The sequence below is a fragment of the Emys orbicularis genome, chromosome 9 (assembly GCF_028017835.1).
Source record: "Emys orbicularis isolate rEmyOrb1 chromosome 9, rEmyOrb1.hap1, whole genome shotgun sequence".
In the NCBI taxonomy this organism is placed as follows: Eukaryota; Metazoa; Chordata; order Testudines; family Emydidae; genus Emys; species Emys orbicularis.
The window spans coordinates 40,981,338-41,001,407 of NC_088691.1; the positions used below are offsets into that span (position 1 = coordinate 40,981,338).

A 20,070-nucleotide genomic window follows, 5' to 3' on the forward strand; every position below is an offset into this window, starting at 1 on the left:
CATGACGTCAGGATCCTAATTTGCCCATAGATTTTTTTTTCCTTTCCCCAATCTACAAAAGTCCCTCTCTCCTCCCCTCCTCTTGTGACTTTGCAATGAGCAGCAAAACTCTACAGGAGCTGCAGCAACAGCATTAAGGAGACATGCAGCTCTGCTTTTGAGAGCAATTCTTTCTGCATACAGGGATTTTTATTTTTGTTTGTTTTTTAACCCTTTCACAAAATCCATCCAAGTCACCAGCATCAGGGTGCAAGTAAAATAAAATAAAATTGCACCCTGGGGCTTGAAAGCCCCCCCTCTTAAAAATAAAATAAAATAAAAAAAGAGGAGGAGGGCAAACAGATGAGTAAAGGGTAGGTGAAATCCAGAATAAAATTGCATTGCTAGATAACTCTCACCCTCCCCCCCAACCACACACACATACACACACACACACACACACACACACACACACACTTTCTCCTCCTCCTCTTCTCTGAAGGTGGATAACAGGAGCCATGCAACATCTGCAGAACTGGATGGCAAAATAGCAGGGGGAAAATAATCAAAGTGGAGAGTTCAGGGGAGATCGGGTTCTTTTTTCTTTTTTTACCTGTGAGATTTGATTCCACATTTTGCTGAGTCCATTTTGGGGACATTTCATTTTTTTCTCTCTTGGGATTTTCTCCATTGCCAGAGGATGTCTCTTGTTGAGAGGATGCTGAAAGGAAGAAGAGGCGAATTCTTTGACTGGCACTGAAGGGAGGGGGAATATATATTTCCCCCATATTTTTTTTTACGGTCTTGTGCTTTTTTTTTAAATAAAGGAAATTATTTGTTGTCTTCTTCTTCTTCTTCTTCTTTTCTTTTTCTTTCTTTCTTTTTTTTTTGGAGGGGGATTTCAGAAGATCTTCCCCTCCCCTCCAAACATTTTTTTTCCTCCATCGTGTTTGTGGAAATGTGGAGATTTCAGGCAGACAGATTGAGTGCATTTGTCTCTGCTTTAGCAGCGCTTTGTCTCGCCTGCTGTGCGCAAAGGTAAGGATTTGATTTCCAGGGTGCAGGGACAGATGGGGGGGCTTGAAGGAGTGGGCTGGGTTTCTTTGGTGGTAGTGGTGGCGGGGGTCTTTCCCCCAAATTGCTTTCCTGATGCCTGCTGTTTCTTATTTCCTAGTCAATTGCATTTTAGGGGGAGGAGGGGTGCTCATGCATGGGATCTAGAGCAAGCTCTCTGCAGACGGAGCTCACCTCGCAGCTCGTTTGCATCAGAGTCTCCTACTGTAAGCGAAACTGACGCGAATTGGGGGGAATTGACAAAATGAAGCCTTGTGCTGGGGAACATGGTGTCCAGCGAGCAGAGATGGAACTAAACACAAGCACCGGTCTGTATATATAAGTGATACATGCAAAACCAAACATACACCCTGACATAGCCATGCCTGTGTCTGTACACACAGAGTGCACATGCAACCACACTCACACACGTCCATGCATGTGTACCTTCACACAGCTATACAGTGTACATTACAGATGCAATGCATCCATCCATCATGCATACAGATTTATTCATTGCATGCACACATGTAAATATAACCATATGTATTTATGTCCAATGCACACACACACACATCTATGCATCATATATACTCACACGTGTATATTCATGCAGTATATCATATCACATATACTGTGGACAGTATACTAGATGTGCAATGCAATGCATGTGTCCATAGATGCCTACTTAGTAATGTATTGCATACATACATGCAAAGATATGACTATATATATGGACACAAGAGGTCCATGCATTCACACATGTACACACATCCATAGTGGATAATGTATTTGGAGTGCATCTATGCATGTATGCATAAGTATTTGTCCACTGAACACACACATAAAGTGTATACACACTCATTTTCAGTTCACACATATGTGCATTTACATAGAATGCACTCATCAGTGCATTAATAGACAGGGTAATTATGTATTAGATATATACTCACACATCCTTGCATATATAATATTGCATTACATTATAACATCTACAGGTCCAGGCACAAACATACATCTGTGAATATACCGAGATCTATGTTCCCTATTTACACAAAGACACAGATGCATACACATATGCACATGTGCAGATCCATGCCCACACACACATCCCTTCCCTCCTACTGTTTGATGCATGACACATACACTGTGTACACTGAAAAATATACACACTCATGCAAACGCACATGCGCATGTGGATCCTGCCCACTCATATATGCCCATGCACGTGTTTGTTTACACCTGCATATGCATAGATTCAGGTTCACATACCGTATACACATACCCATCACACACACATGAAAGTAAATTCATACACGTAATGTACACGCACACATCCGTGCTCACTAAGCATCTTACATGTACATACAGGATCCATACATTTGGGTGTGTACATACATGTACAGTGCACATGCACACCCGCTCAGCGTCAGGTGTACAATATCCAAAGATACAATTCACACATTGAATGTCTATGTATCCTACATGGATACAGACCCATGTTCATAAAGATTTTACTCTTAGCTACAGACACACACACAAATCCTGTGTAACTACACAGATTGTTTGTTCAGAGGAAGATGGATGGCCTTACGATACAGGCACAGGATTGAGAGGCAGGAGACCTTGGCCCTATTTTTTCTTTTCCATTGACTTTGGTGGTAGATACTTGTAGTTTGTGGGAAAGAATGGAACATCCGGGTTCTAGTCCCAATTCTGCCACAGACTTCCTGTGTGACTTTGGGTATATTGTGTACTCTGTCCCTGCCTTAGTTTCCCTGTCTGTAAAATGGAGGTAATGATATTTTCTGACCTCATGGCTTGTTGTGGGGATAAATAAATATTGTAAATTCCATTGAGGAAAGCATTCTATAAGCCTGAAGCATTTTGATTATTATATACATATATGAAAACCCATGCACCTAGTTGTGTACATGTACACGCAAAAATACATGCACAGACACACATAAATCCACATGTACTTGTGGTATATACTTATCTATGCAAATGTCCATAACCTATGTATGCACAGACTAGTGTATGAGAATGTACACATCTGCATTTTCCTGTATACTTGTGTAAAGACATACCTAAATAAATGGGGCACATGTATAGGAAACCCATCTCATATACACACGGCCATCAGCATATTCACTGAACAGTTTATCTGTGTGCCTAGATTGTGCCCAGATAAATATGTTGGTTTATGTTCACACATACACATTCTGATTGAAGGTGTATGCATTGAAAATCCAGGCACACACGCAGGCTCATGCATCCAGATCAATAACACATGCACACACCGGTCAATTTACCCATGTTCCTAGACCCAGACTCATGCGCTAATATCCATACACCTGTACCCACAGATTAATGCACCTATACACATATATATATATATTTTATACACGCACACGTATCTGTGCACCCAGATTTACAGCATACATACATAGATCTATATTTTTACCCAGACTCAGCCGTCCATATCCTGATCCATGCACTCAGATCGAGTTGCATGAGGATCCAGGTCCGTACACACACCTGTGTATACAGATCTCTGCACACACATCACACACACTGACTCGAGCTCTCATGTGCATGTAGATCCATGTTCACGTACAGTAAATCTATAAGCATAAATCACAGCCAGATGCGTACAAAGACATGCACAAGCACCCACCCGGGGCATGCGGACATGTCAACACAACCCCCCAGCTCCAGGGAGACACCAAGATTGGCTGGAAGGGGTAGTATTGTGTTGCAGCTTTACATCCTAGATGGATCTGCTGTGGAAGGAAAGATGGCCTGAAAGATGTGTCTTTTTCATGGGATTTGGAGTTTAACCTAGGATTGCAAAGAATGTTGTTTGATGATGGCATGTGTACCCAAGCTCTTTGGAAAACAAGGCTTATTCCTTGGACAGAGCTGGAACTATGGTTGGGTTTGGGGGTCACTCAAGTGGAAACAATCTTCACTTACATATATTATGGAGCTTCATTCTTGTAGCTTCTTCCTTCCTTCCTAATGTTCCACCAGCACTTTCCTTGCCTCTAGGACTATTTATAGCAGGAGATCCCTCTCGTTCATATGGCTGGAAGGAATTGGAACTCCAGTAGCAATGGAGGCTACCTAACCTCCAGATGGAAAACACAGGGCTTGGTAGGGAAAATATCATTATCTAGGCATACCGAGCCAAAGATGGACTCTTCCTCTCTCTCTCTCTCTCTCTCTCTCTCCAGGTCTGTGTTGCTAAGAAGATATTAGAAGCTGCTGTGTAATATTTATTCTCAGAGGCCAAAGATCATAGATCTATGGTGTGTGTGTAGGAGGGAGAGTTCTTCGGTGTGTGGCTAACACGAGAGAATGCCTGGTTGCACAGAATGCAAAAAGGAGATTGTATAGATGAATGTGTTTGGGCACTGAGTGAATATCATGGGGAGTTCAGTGTGTATTAGGTGTGAGAAGTCTGGATTTGTATATAGTGTGTGTGAGGGACAGAAAGTGGCTATAGTGTTGGAGATGAAGTGTGTGTGCAGGGTGAGAGGGAGGCAGCGCATGGAAGTGTGTAACAGAGAGGGCAAATTTGTGTATACTTTGTGTGTTTGACAGAGATACAGTGTGTGTGTGACTAGAGTGTGGAAGTCCTGTATGTGTGTATGGTAGAGGATGCAGATTTGTGTACAGTGTTTGAGAGTGAGTGTGTGTACAGTATGAGAGAACACAAGGGGTGTGTGAGTGAGAAGGAAGTTGAAAGGCTGTGGAGTGTGACAAAGATGGAGGCTATGAGTGTATAGTGTAGTGTGGGTGTATGTGACAGGGACAGTAAGTGGGGAAGAGTGTGTGCGCGCAGTGGTAGAAAGAGAATGAGTATCTACAGTGCCCATTTAGTAGCCCCTGTGTGCCACCCCCTCCAGGGATTGGTTCACAGGCTTTTTAAACTACATGGATGTCCCGAAAGTATGGGTTCCCCAGCAGCCTCCAGCTGGGCTTGTATTTGATAGGGTGTGTGCAGTGTGAAAGAGTGCGAGGATAGCTGTGTGCATGCAAGACAGTGAGTGCATGTGTGTGTGTGAGAGAGGAGGGCTACGACTGGGAGAGAGACAGGGAGGGGGTGTTTGTGAGAGGAAAAGCTCATGTGTGAGGCAGGGAGCGTGTGTGCGTCTGTGCATGCACACCAGGGTTCAGCCTGCAAGCCAGGGAATGTGTCTGCCCTTTGCCTAGGCCCTCCACATGCCTCTCCTGTGTGGGGACGATGACAAGAACTTCTTCTTCTCTGTTTCAGCCAATCCACTGGGAATATTTCTGTGGTGAAAGAGATTGTGGACAAATTGCTGAAGGGGTATGACGTCCGCCTCAGACCCGACTTCGGAGGTACGGTGATCCATGTTCTCTCTCGCGCTGGGGTAGTTTGCAATTGGAGGAAATGGAGCAGAGGCACTAGAGGCCAGCTGCTCCATATGTCAGTGCTACCTGTTCAGCTGCTAGCAACATGTATCAACCTGTGAGATCTTCCCTTCTCCATGCTCCCTCTCTCTCTTCCTCTGCTGTTTGCTCTGCCCTCCCCCCACTTCCTACGCTCTTTCTCCTTGTGCTTCCTTTGCCCTCTCTCCCGCAGTTTTCTTTCTCTGTCTGTCATTCTCTCTATAAATCCTTCCTTGTGCTCTCCCTGGCCTCTTCCCCGTTTCCTTTCTCTCTCACATCTCTGCTCCCCCTGCCCCTGTCTCTCCTCTGCTCTCGCCCTTTCTCTACCAGTATGTGTGTCCCGGGGTTTGGCATTCTGGGATCGTTCGCTGGCTGCTGACCCCTGTAACAGGCCGTCCGGCAGTTGGATAAACTGTGTTGCTCTGGGTTTAACCTCACTCATGGGCTGCCAAAAGCTTAAGAAAAACCCCAGCAACCCTACAGTCTGTATTTCATGGACTCTGTCATTTCTGTAGAGGCTTCACTGTGACATTGGCTCACTGGATATCTCCCTCTGCTCCCTCCACCACATGGTACAATGCTGTAGCTAGCCTCCCCCTGCGTACAGAGAGTTTTGCAGTTTGTCCCCGAGTTAGTCAGACCGTCCGCTGGCCAGGCTGATGGTTTGTCTGTCAGGATACCAGCTGATGTGGTACGGGAAGTTAACGTGGTCTCTCTGGAATGCTCCGTGCCTCCTGCTACGGATGCAGAATGAAATATTCCTTCCAGAGATGGCGATCTCACTGCCATTTGGTAGGGGACATTCCTGTCTGCTGATTCCCACGGGCAAAGCTTTCCAGCCCCCCAGGCATTAAAGAAGAGGACGAGAGAAAGGGGGCTTCTTTTCCTTTTTGGGTGGGTGGGGAAATAATTACAGGGCTGTGAAGCCCCATCGGTGGGTATTTATTGGCGCCCACTTAATAGTAGGAACTAGACTATGATGTGAGTGTCGGAGCACTTTCGCTTGGACTTACCTTGATTTGGTTATTTTTGGCCTTAGTTGGGTGATAATTTCCCTTTCCCTGTAGGTAGGAGTTTATCTCAGAAGTTCTGGGAGTTGCAGAGGACTGAGTGGCCCTTCTGGAGACAACTGCTGAAAAGCAGATTCATGTTCTTGGTTTCAAGGGGGAAATGTGCCAATGATGGTGTGGGACAGAGATCTCCCATTACAGGCCTGATCCAAAGCCCACTGAAGTCAATGGGAAGATTCCCACTGGGTTCCAGGAGCTTTGAATCAGTCCTTAAGCATCCCAGGTTCTCTCTGCTCCATAAACTAGCTATGATCTCTCTATCTATCAATCATCTCAGACTTCCCTCCACCTCACAGACTCTCTTTCCACCCCACTTTCATGCTTGTCTCCCATCACTGCTGGTGGAATGGGATTTTCAGAAGGGCAGGAGCAGTATAATCAGCTGCTGAAATGCAGGAGGGCTTGAGGTGGGGAGAGACTCTCCCGTATAAAATGACTTCTCCACAGTGCAAAGTGGTACATCCTGGAATTCACTTCAATGGACACAGCTTCGGGAGGGTAGCAGCGCTCAGCAAGCGAGCAGGAGGTAATGGAACCTCTTTGAATCTGGAATACAGGAGGGTTTGATGAAAAAGGTTTATCAGGGAAACACAAAGCATTCCCTATTAGCTGGCTGGCCCCAGTCACAGAAGTTGGTGCAATCACATTTTATGTGTGGAGAACTTCAGAGATGCCATAAAAATGGCAAGAAAACCACCTAGTAAGCCTTTGGGATTATTAGGATACAGTAAAACACAATAGGTGATCCAACTCTGTGCAGGGGCAACATGAACGGACGGAGGGCGAGGGCAGTGGTGATTGTGGAGGATTGGCTATCCTGTCTCCCCATGGAGCATGGCTCAGGGGTCCAGAGCGGGCAGGGAGTCATGCATGATCTGTTGAAAGACAGATCTGGTGCTTTGTCCCACTTGAGTGGCCATCCAGCAGAGCAACCCTATGACGCACACTGTCCCTCTTTAGCTGGTTTGAAAGAATAGACCTGGGGTTGATGCAGGAATTGCTGGGTAATGTGCTGTGACCAGTGCAATGCAGGTGGTCAGAACAGTGGCTCATAACAGCCCCTTCTGACCTTAAAACCTATGAGAAGATCTCTGATTTTCCACCTACATTTGCAATGTGCTCATTGGATCTCCATAATAAAAGCAGAGAGCGAGAGAGAGCCCCCCACTCCTGTGTTTAATTGTTGCTTTCCCAACTTTATTATAAAAGTCTCAGTTCCTTTCTTTCCCCTGTTTTGAAGGGATCAATAGCACTAGAGACTAGCCCCACGGGGCTCCGAGTCTGAGCAGGCAGTGAAAGCTTCTCCCACACGGTGCCATTGCCACTCTCGGATTGAAAGGGGTGTTCAGCATCTCTGGATGGTTCGGTCCCCTGCCTCTGTCCCTGCACAGCCTGAAATAAGAGAACTGATTGTAGCGGTAGGAATTAGACTGAGCCCCAGGACCACGTAAGGGTCCCCCAGCAGTCAGGAGATGGCGACACATCTCGGTCATCGTTAACCTAGTGAGCTGGAGGTGAAAGTCTCCATGTACCAGCACCAGTCCACACAATTATCTGGGTCCCCGAGACATTGGGCCAAATCTGTCCCTGAGGCAATTCTACTGAGGCCAGTGCTGTCACACCAGGGGATGAATATGGCTCACTGTGTTTTCTATCTCATTCATATCCCTGCCATGGAGGGGTTGAGGTTTCCACCCTATCCCATAAATAGTAGATGAAGCTGAAAAATTACACCTTGGGTAAGACCCAGGAAGCTGTCTGGGAGCAAGGCTCCCTTCTCCCAGGGATATGTAGGAGCCAGGAAAGTACCTCAGAACTCAGGCCCACAAGCAATCAGAGGGGTTAGGCTGGCTCCCAGCAGGGACCTATGGGCATCTGTGCTTGCTCTGACCCCACGCCCCACCCTCATGCCAAAGATCAGGGAGGCACAAGGGCCTAGAACCTCAACAATATTCAGGTACCTCACAACCATTGAGCTAGGTGCCTAAATACCTTAGAGGATCCGGGCCTAAGTACAGTTCCTCCTGACAACCAGGACTCCCCTTGCAGGTCTCATGCACAGAGCTAATGTGGCTGGCCAAGCCACACTCTAGAGTTGTCAGTGATACCAGTTTGTCATCCCTGTGGTATTATCTGTTAGTGCATGTCCACCCCCACTATGCTCCCACACACCATCGCTGCACCTTGACCTGGCAATAAGGAGCTGCCAGAGCACCCCTCAGACTTTTCAAAAAGTCACGGTGCTTTTCTCTGGCCCAGTAGCATCCTGCCCTCCCCTTATTACAGTCCAGTTCCCCCTCTCTGTCTTTCTCATACGCACAATTTTATCCCACTTTCTGTTGCATGGTACTCCAAACAGATCTCTGTATCCCCATCCATACCAGGGATGATAGAGCCACTACTGTTCACACCCTCCGCCCTCTCACCAGCCCCAAGTTACGACCCAAATTCCTCTCCCTCCCACACACGCTTGCCCGCCCCCTCTCACTACAGCCCAAATTCTCCCTCCTTCACACACACACACACTACCTCTCCCCGCTCCCTGTATCCCATGTTTTATCTTCTCTGCATCCCCTCCATGCTGCTCTATTGATGTGAGGTAAATGGGTGGCCAGAGAGTTAGAAACCAGCCAATCAGTGATAGTTCTCCTCTGCCCCCCCACAAGAGAAAACACTCCCCAAAGGGAATCTCTCTGGGGGCCCTGACTTCACTGAAAGGACCCCCCACACCATCTTTCCTAAGGCACAGGCCCTCCCCATCCCAGTATCCCTGTGCACTACCCAGGACACAGTGCCTCGACAGATCTGAATGCCGCTCACTGCTCCCCAGCTCTCTGAGATAGAAAGAGAACTCCAACTAATGCCAAAAGGAGGACAGGCCTGCTGGGGATTGCAGTTCACTTTTTAATTTCGAGATGCCTCGTTAGCTCCGGGTCGAGCTGAGCGGCTGAAAAGCGTCAGCCACTCACTCCCCCCTTTGAAGCCCATTAGACCGATGAGCAGGTTGGCTCTCAGGGGTGGCGCCATGGCAGAGGGAGTGACGTGTTCATCAGTTCAGCCGAACCGTGAATGGGGTGGAGAGGGGCTCCTGGAAAATCCTGGTCCACCTTCCCCAGCCAGACAGCCAGACTTGGACCATGCTGTCCAGAGGTTGCTAGCTGGGGAGATGGAGCTTGGGTGGTGGGGGAGAATGGAGCATGACTTGGTGGACTCATCAGTGGCATCACATCTTAGGAGCTCAGGTGCTAAATCTCACTAGCTTGAGTGACAGATTCATTGAGTTGGATGGTCGCTGCCTAGTTCTTAGCTGGCACCTGGCTTCTTCTGGGAGTGGGTGCTAGCATATCTGCTCAGGGGGTGGTCTGGGATAGCAAAGGGGCATTGAGTACAGGGAAGGGCCTTGTGGGAATAGCTGGGATAGCTCGGGATGTCCAAGATGCCTTGACAGCACTAGGATATGTCCTATGACTGGAATAGCAGGGCGCTGTTGCAGAGCAGCCTGAGAGGCCTTGTTATAACCGTGCGGGGGGTCCCCATACTGGAATAGAAGGGGGTGCTACAGAGGAGGACTAAGATTTATTGACAGAGACGTCAGTCTGTGGGGAGGGGAGATCTCAGCACTGAAATAGCAAGAACAGGGTAGGGGAGAGGGCAGGAGTAGGGTGCTTTGGCTGAGCTGAGGGGGCAGGGCAGGTTCCCAGCACTGGACCAGCTGGCGAAGCGTGCATCAGGAGTTCAGTTGCCAGTTGTATGGGATCCAGCAAGCTACGTCTGGGGCACACTGATAGAGTGGTGCACAGGCCTTATTTCTTAGAAGAGAAGGTGTGACGGGGTGGCAGGGGGAAGGGAAGCAGGAAGCTTTCACAGCAGCATCCTGCACAGTGCCTGGCTCTAGTTAGTGCTCTTAGCCTCTCATTTCTGGAAGCATTAACTCCAAAGCAAAAGAAAGCAAATTAAGAAGGTATTGCCCCAGGTCAGAGAAGGAGATGCAGGAAATGGCGCGAGGAGCCCTGTTAAGCACAGTGACTCAGCTGCTCTCAGTTGGTGCATCGATGCCCAAAACTTCACAAGAGTTTCAAGGAGATGGCCCTGCTTCCAGAGAACAGAGAAAGGGGGAGCCCTCCCTGGCTGAAGCCAGGGGGAGCAAGATCTTTTCCATGTCCCCCTTCCACCCACAAAGTCAGGGGCTCTTGGGTTTTCCACTCCAGGGAATTTGCGTACCGTGTTTGGAAATCTCAGGTGAAGAGGGAATGACTGGGGGTCCTTAAGGAATAAATATAAATCCCTACACCGCAAAGCATGGAGGTCCAGCAGCCTCTCCTGCTCTGATCTCTCTTCACACTTCCTTAGGGAGAATTAGTTACAGTTTATGGGGTCCTGGTTTTCAAAGACGTCAGAATGCTGCAGTCTATGCTCCCTTTCCCATGCCCCTCATTACAAATGCAAACTTCCCTCCAGCACACACTTACACACACCTATCCTCACCCCTCTCATCAAAGATCCACGTTCCCCTCCTTCAGATACACACACCTGTCCTCACCACTCTCATCACAGATCCCTGTTCCCCCCCCAGACACACACACCTGTCCCCGCTCCTCTCATGACTGATCCCAGCTCCTTTCCCTCAGATACGTACACCTGTCCTCATCCCCTCATCAGAGATCCCAGCTCCCCTCCCTCCCTCACACACACCTGTCCCCACCCTTCTCATCAAAGATCCCTGCTTCTTTCCCTATGATACGCACACCTGTCCCCTCCAGTCTCATCAGAGATCCCCGCTCCCCTCTCGCTCTCACACCCACACACCTGTTTTCTCCCCTCTCATCACAGATCCCCATTCCCTGCCTCAGATGCCCACACCTGTCCTCACCCCTCTCATCACAGTTCCCCCCGTTCCCTTTCCTCACACACACACACCTGTTCACACCCCTGTCATCACAAATCCCTGTTGCCCCTCCCTGAGATACACCCAACTGTCCCCTTTCCTCTCATCACAGATCCCCGCTTCCCTCTCTCAGATACACACACCTGTCCCTTCCCCTCTCACCACTGATCCCAGCTCCCCTCCCTCAGATGCACACACTTGTCCTCAATCCTTTCATAACAGATACAAGCTCCCCTCCCTCCCTCATGCACACCTGTCCCCACCACTCTCATTAAAGATTCCGGTTTCCCTCCCTGAGATACACACACCTGTCCCCTCCCATGTCATCACAGATCCCGGGTCCCCCCCTTCCCCCTCACACACACACACCTGTTTTCAACCCTCTTATCACAGATCCCCGTTCCCCCTCCCTCACACACTCACACACCTGTCCCATCCCCTTTCATTATTGTTCCCCATTCCCTACCCTCATATACACAGACCTGTCCTCGCCCCTCTCATCACAGATTCCTGTTCCGCTTCCTCAGATACCCAAACCTGTCCTCACCCCTCTCATCACAGATCCCTGTTTCCCCCCCAGATACACACACCTGTCCTCACCCCTCTCATCACAGATCCCCTGTTCCCCTCCCTCACACAGATACACCCGTTTTCAACCCTCTCATCACAGATCCCATTGCCCCTCCCTCAGATACACACACCTGTCCCCTTTCCTCTCATCACAGATTCCCACTCCCATCCCTCAGATACACACACCTGTCCTCTCCCTTCTCATCACAGATCCTCGCTCCCCTCCCTCAGATACACAGACCTGTTCTCACCCCCCTCATCACAGATCCCCACTTCCATCCCTCAGATACACACACCTGTCCTCACCCCTCTCATCACAGATCCCTGTTCCCTTCCCTCCAATGCGCACACCTGTCCTCACCCCTCTCATCACAGATCCCCATTCCCCCTCCCTCATATACACACACCCGTCCTCACCCCTCTCATCACAGGTCCCCGCTTCTATCCCTCAGATACACACCTGTGCTCACCCCACTCATTACAGATCCCCAGTCTCCCACACACACACACACACACACACACACACACACACACACACACACACAGACCCCAGTCCCCTCCCCTTTCATCATTGTTCCCCGTTCCCCTCCCTCAGATAACCAAACCTGTCCTCACCCCTGTAGTCACAGATCCGAGGTCTCCTTCAGATACACACACCGGTCCCCTTTCCTCTCATCACAGATCCCCGCTCCCTTCCCTCTGATGGGCACACCTGTCCTTGCCCCTATCAACACATATCCCCATTCTCCTTCCTCACACACAGACAGTACTGTTTTCAACCCTCTCATCACAGATCCCGTTGCCCCTCCCTCAGATACACACACATGTCCCCTTTCCTCTTATCACAGATCCCCGCTCTCTTCGCTCAGATGCACACAGCTGTCCTCGCCCCTCTCATCACAGATCCCTGTTCCCTTCCTCACACAGACACAGCTCTTTTCAACCCTCTCATCACAGATCCTGTTGCTGCTCCCTTAGATACACACACCTGTCCCCTTTCCTCTCATCACAGATCCCTGCTCCCTTCACTCAGATACACACACCTGTCCCCTCCCCTTTCATCTTTGATCCCCGTTTCCCTCCATCAGATACCCAAACCTGTCCTCACCCCTCTAGTCACGGATCCGAGGTCTCCTCCTTCAGATACACACACCTGTCCTCGCCCCTCTCATCACAGATCCCCATTCCCTTCCTCACACAGACACACCTGTTTTCAACCCTCTCATCACAGATCCTGTTGCCCCTCCCTCAGATACACACAACTGTCCCCTTTCCTCTTATCACAGATACTCGCTCCCTTCACTCAGATGCATACACCTGTCCTCAGCCCTCTCATCACAGATCCCTGCTCTCTTCGCTCAGATTCACACAGGAGTCCTCACCCCTCTCATTACAGATCCGCTCTCCCCTCCCTCAGATACACACACCTGTCTCCATCTCTCTGCTCATAGATCCCCTATTCCCATGTCTCAGATTCACATACCTGTCTCCACTTCTCTGCTCACAGATCCTTCTTCCCCTTCCTCAGATAGGCACAACTGTCTCTACCCCTCTCCTCACAGATCCAGATTCCCTTCACCGACATGCACAGACAAACACACGCACACCTGTCCTCCCCGTCTCACTACAACCCCAAATTCCCCTCCGTCCCCCCTCAGAGCCTCCTACACTTGTCCTCACCTACTACCAGTACAGACCCAAATTCCCCTCCCTCACACACACACTTCTCTATTCTTCCAAACTCCCCTCTGTGTCACACACACCTGCTCATACTTTCTCCTCAGGTGATGAGCGGGAAGGATGGAGTTCAATGGAATTCCATCCTCAGCCATTCCCTTTAGAAACTGTGCAACATCGACACCTGCAATTGCAAATAGTAAAAATAAATGATTGCTGATGCATAAAGTGTTGCAGCGAAACATCGTCAGTAGTTCAGGGCTCCTGAAGTGACTGTGCTGGAAGGCTGAGCCACCATGTTGGCTGAAGGGAATGCAGCAGGAGCAGGGGTGGAGGGATACAGCAGATCTAGCCCTCACTGCCCAGCATTTGACTGCTGAAAAATATTTCGCTGTCGTGGTGTTGTAGCGTAAGGAGTTAGGCACATTGTTATACATTAATGCCAAGGTACCTGAGACTGCTCCCTTTGTCCATCCTGGGATAATGCTTGGGACTTCTCTAGCATGGTGTCGTTGTTCATGGAGTCAGTCCCCTTAGAAGGTAAATATTAGTATCTCCATTTCACAGGGGGGAAGCTTGGGCACCAAAAGGTTAAAAGAATTTTAGGTGGCTTGCCCAAACTCTTACACCCAGGCAGAGCCGTGCTCTCCTGCCTCCCAGTCTGTCTCTTGCACTACTAGGCCTTGGCCAGGGGAATGGTGTTTTCGGGTCACATATGTACGCTATTACACCCTCGCTGGCTCTAGCCAGGCCTATGTTGGGGTCTCACATGCCAAGCCGCGTGGGGAACATAGTGAGTGATGTGCAAGGAAAACCCTGGCAATTGAGGAAGTTGGGTTGGTGATTCAATAGGTGGCACTTCCCTACTATGTAGCTAGGGGGCATGTGAGAGGTGCCATCTTCTGGATTAGACATAAAACTGAGGTCCTGAATGCTTGTGGTCATCAATTAGCCCAATACCCTTTTTACAGCAGTAGGAAAGGATGTTTGTTTTCTGGCTCTGGCCAAATTCTATTTTGAGTAATTGCATTCCACCTCCCTAAATCGCCTGATGCTTTCCTCTTCACTTCCTGTCTGAAACAGTTGGGTACCATGGCTTTATTCTGTTCTACTGCTACTTCATTCCAACCCTGGGTGGCTGCATTTCAGTGGTGGTTTAATCGATTCTTGTTTACCTGTGCTGTAGTTTATAAAGTGCCTTGGGATCCTTTTAGAACGATGGCTGTCTATAAATGGGTAAGACATTATTATAATTACTATTATTAGTATCACCTGACTCATAAATTTGAAACATAAGCCTTTGTCTATACTGAATATATAGTTCTATTCAGAGCGAGGTGAATAATTTTTAACATAGCATTTCTTCCATGACTTTTGCCTTTTTTTTCTGTTCACAAGCTGTTTATGAACAATTTGTGATTTAATAACATTTATTCATTACTAAAGGTTTTTGGCTGAATGATTCTTGGTCTGTAGATTGGTCATAAGCAGTTTGTTGTGATTATTCAGTATGCAAAATATGAGCTTTTTGAGTGGCCTCATAGGTCACGTGGTGTTTGTTCTGTTCCCTGATTGGGTGAGTGACATTCTTAGACTCAGATTTCTGGTTTGAATGCTCCCAATTATGAATTTTAAATTCACTTTCCATGAATATTCTCTAATATCTGCTTAAAAATCACTGTTTCCATGCACATACCTGCCAGCAAGCTCACCTACCAGACTATTCCCAGAAAGCTAATGCAGAAGGAGTGCAAAAAAAAAAAAAAAAAAAACACAGCTAAAGTGAATCCATTTAAAAATTGAAAAGTGTTAATGAAAAATATTCACCTCTTGAGCAGAGTATCTCAAAGCACTTTGCAATCCTTAATTTACTAAAACCTCACAACCCCCATATGCGGTAAGTCAATATTTTTACCTCCATTCTGCTGCTGGGGAAACTGAGGTACAGAGGCTTTATTTATATATGTAACACATTGGCTAAGTATGTCATTTCTCTTTCTAGAGGCTGGTTCACATAGTGAATCAGAGCCTACTAATGTAATGTAATGTAGTTCCTTTAGGTCAAGGGCTAAAGTTTGATGCGGAAAGTCAGAGGTTCAATCTTCGCTGATAACCCATGAAAGGGGATGTAATTAGCTATGTACACACATATGGACAGTTCATGTGAAAGCTTGTATATTTGCATGCACCTGTTAAAAACTGTATATGAAAATGGCTGAGTGCTTTTAAACAAATGCTGCACTCGACAGTGGCACAAAACCCATTAAAGGAATTAACTCCATGTGCATAAAAGGTGAAATACATTAGAAAGCAGAGCCCTGTAGCAAGCATAAAGCTGTTCAGTGAATCGGTATTCCATAGCTCAAACCCATTGTTCCTGTTCCCATTGCACATAATTCAACAGAGCTCTTCAAGGCTGTCCTCTTTACAGGTCTGCAAGAGAATCAGAGTTTGCTCTAAGCAGGTTTGCGTTTCATGGTGGTTCAGATGTCACTACAGTGTTATTCAGATAGAAAAGGGTTATTCTTCTGTGTTCAGCATTTTTCCCTTCCCTTGTGTGTAGGAGCTGAGAAATCTCTTTCTTTGACCTTTTTTTTTTCATACTCTGTCCCTTTCCCTTTGCACTGACACTAGAATATTGCTGTTAACTGATTGTGCAATCACAGATATCTGTGCCCGTGGCAGGGGCAAGGCCCAGTGGACCTCGTGTGGCTTTGGTTTCAGACCTCAGGACCCCTTAGATCAAGTCTGGGATGGCTTGAAGTGTGGTTATGGTTGGAAAAGAGCCTCTGTAAAAATTACATCTTGTTGTTCCATATTTGTTCTCCCTCAGCGACTTCCATGTCAAATTTGCTCAGTTTACCAGTCAAAACAAGATATTTCTACCTGCCAGCGCAGCAAGCTCAGCCTGGGATCTGGAAATCAAGCTGTGTTCTCTCTGCTTTGGACATCATCACCAAGCAAAAAGATTCTGGAATCAGGGCTTAACTGGATGTGATTTTTCGATTGTGTGAATGTAATTTGCTCTTCTGTAGCATTATTGGCTCTGTGTGACAGAGAGGAGTAAAGATGCTGTGCTGTGCAAATATTGACTAATGAATCCTCTCAACTGCCCTATGAGGTGGGGGAGTATTCCCACCCCTATTGTACACTTCGGGAAGCTGGGGTGCAGAGAGATTAAGAGATTTGTTAAAGATCAGGCAACAGATCAGTGGAAGAGCCAGGATTGGACCCAAGAATTTCTGCCACCCTTAACTGTAAGAGTAGAATGCAGGAGCGCCCAGGTTTCTAGGCCACTAAACCATACTCCTTCTCTAGTTAGGGTTAGTCGGTGAACTCAGCAAGGGGAGCAGATAGGGGCATTCGCCTTTCTGACACAGCTTTAAAGTACACTGTATCACAAGTTTATTCACTGATAATTTATTTTCTGATTGATGGGGGGGAGAGGGGAATTGCTAATAATTTAATTCACAAATATTATTTGACTATCCCAGAGCTGGTTTAATAATGAAAAACTGTATATGTAAATAATGTAGTAAGAAAAATGGGCAGGATGTAATTCTTCACTGACTTTGACCTTTACGTTTCATAAGCTTCTATAACAAATCCCACCACAAGCTGTCAGTAGCTACTGACTTTAGGTCCTTCAGCACCAAAGCACAGGCCTCTACTACTTGAGCTAACAGAGTAACTTCAGCAGTATTAGACTTTTATCCACTACATGGAGCAGCCACTAGAGGAAGACATGACATTTAGCTAATATGTCACATGTTCTTTCCATGATACATTATTATCAAAAGCACTTGGATTTAAAGGAAGGCTTCCTGTCATGGCCAGTCTGTCTTACCCAGCTGAGAAATGATCATGCCGAATTGTCATTTTAATTTCCATTGGAGCAGACTATGATGTCACAACTGCGGCTATGCCATGGGCCCAGGTCAGAACAGGTCTGGGAAGGAAATGCACATCTCTCCAGTAATAACAAAGAGAATTACTAGCCCATTCATTGCTGTTTGTTTAAATGGTCTCTTTGTTTATAAGTTTGTCCCAGTGAGAAAATCCTTCTTTAAACCTCCTTCTTCCAGGAGGTTTGCTGGCTGTTGGTTAGACTGAATTCCTCTCTAAATCCAGGGAAAGGTGATTGCTCCAGGTCATACTGAGGGGTCCATTAATGAGGCAGTGCAAGGGGGAAGGCCAGGACTCAAAGGAGAATGGATTCCCCTCTTGTACCAGTCCATGTTGGGGAGTTCGCTGATAAGATAGCAATAAATGAAACAGGGAGATTGTGGTCTCAGTCCTGCATCCATTACAGTTCTGGGTGTCGGTTTGGGCTTTGAATTCCCCTGTCACTCCAGAAGCGGGTGAGCCCTCATGGTTATGGCTGGGAGTCCATTGATGAGGCAGTGCACGGTGAAGCTCAGGACTGAATGAACATGGAGACTGAATTCCCCTCTTCCTATTGGGGAGGGTGGTCCCCCTTGTGGTGCCTAGGGGGTGAGTCACATCACCTGTAGACCCCAGACTGGAGATGGCTCCAGAAGCGATTTTCAAAAGCATTCAACATTAGCCTAACTCTGATCCCATTGGGGTCAAGGGTAAAATTCCCATTGGCTTCAGTGGCAGCAGAGTTAGGACAGTGCTTAATGCTTTTAGTAACCTAACCCTATATGGGGTCAGTCCTGCAAAGCCTTACACCAGGGATCTCAAACTCAAATCACCACGAGGGCCACATGAGGACTAGTACATTGGCCTGAGGGCCGCATCACTGAAACCTTTTCATACAACGATACAAAAGTATAGTCAAAAATGAAAAAAATGAAGAGTAATATAGTATGCTATTAAAAGTCAATGTATTAACTTTTTAAAAACTGTAATGCGAAGAGGGTTTTTTAATAAAATATAAACACCTGTAACTATTCCTTATGTAGTCAGTAACACTGATGCTGATCTACACTAACAGTCTATCAACATAGCTGTAATGGCAGGAACTTTTTAAAGTAACTATTCATACAAAATATGTTGCCAATTTTCACAAACATTCTTCCCAACTACTCAGAGCAAAGAATCATACATGCTGAACTTCATACCTCAGACTGCTCGTCTAGTCCTCGAGGCCCCGCCTCTTCACCCCCCACCCCGAGCCCCATCCCAACCCTTTCCCCAAAGTCCCTGCCCCAACTCCGCCCCCTCCCTGCCCCATTTCAACCAAATCCCCGCCCCGGCCCCGTCTCTTCTCCTCCTCCATCCCTTAAGCATGTTGTGTCCCCGCTCCTCCCCTGTTCCTCCTGGAAAGTCCTAAGCACCGACAAACAGCTGTTTGGCGGCGGGAAGCGCTGGGAGGTAGGCGGAGGAGCGGGAACGTGGCGCGCTCAGGGTGGGGGAGGGAGCGTGGCTGCTGGTGGAGTTGGCGCCTATGGCGGGCCGCAGGAAATAACTCCGCGGGCCACATGCGTGTTTGAGACCCCTGCCTTACACACATGAATAGCCCACGCTCATTGACATCAGTGGCTCCGCTCATGTGAATAAGACCTGCTTGCCAACGGCTTGGCAGAACAGGGTCTCATATTATCTGTGCTCCTTGTGCTAGAAAAGTGTTGATAGTGGTTTGGAGAAAGGGACACAATAGGTACTTCCTGTTAGCTGGAGATTAGAGGCCCATAGAAATAAATGGAAAGTCTCCTGTAGACTTCAGTGAGCTCTGAATCAGACCTTTGGTGAGAACAAAGGGGGGAAGGGGAGGACTAATATTGCCTATTGCATCCAGAATCTGAGCCGGAGTTCCTTTAATTCCAGAGTCTGATGTCAGCAGAAATATTAAAAGGGGAATACAATTAATCACTGAAGTGAACAGCTCCTTTGGTGTTTACCAGAAATGAGAGGAGCTCGGCAGAATTGTCTCAGCCTGGGAAGGAAGTTTTGGGGAATGGGGGGAGGTTTGATGACAAAAGTAGGACGTAAAGCAGGAGTTTTCCATATGTGTTTCTGGTTTTTGCACTGTTAACTCAGTTCCATTTTTTGAAGTTGGAGCAGAAATTGACAGGCACCTGGATTAATAGTGTGTGCTACTCACTTTGAAGAATTGTAGAAGATGCCTACATATATATCCGCCTTACAAAACCCTAATCACCCGTGCACCCCAGGCAAGTAATTCTTTTGATGTGCAAGTGACATACCGTTAGTTGCTTTTGTTATTATCAGTTGTGCTGGCAAAGGCTGGGCAAGTGGATTTTGTGAAAAGGCTGATAAATTTTCAGGACATTTATGTAAGGCAAATCTCTGCTGAAATGACCATAATATCAGCACATTGGGGGCGGAAGCTTTCAAAAGCGACAAGAGATTCTGGGTGCCCACCTTGAATCCCCTTCGCTGTTACCTACTCTTGTGATTTTAGCACAAGTCACATAATCTTTGGTG

General features: G+C 47.4%; 1 protein-coding gene across 1 annotated transcript in view; it reads left to right on the plus strand.

Moving 5' to 3' along the window:
- The first annotated feature begins 937 nt into the window (after window positions 1-937).
- The window catches only part of GABRQ (gamma-aminobutyric acid type A receptor subunit theta), a 100,722-nt gene continuing 81,589 nt past the window's right edge, over window positions 938-20,070 (plus strand). Inside the window, exons 1-2 of the mRNA XM_065410588.1 lie at window positions 938-1,017; window positions 5,315-5,403. Coding sequence (XP_065266660.1) covers window positions 938-1,017; window positions 5,315-5,403 — 169 coding nt within the window. The remainder of the gene's footprint in view (window positions 1,018-5,314; window positions 5,404-20,070) is intronic.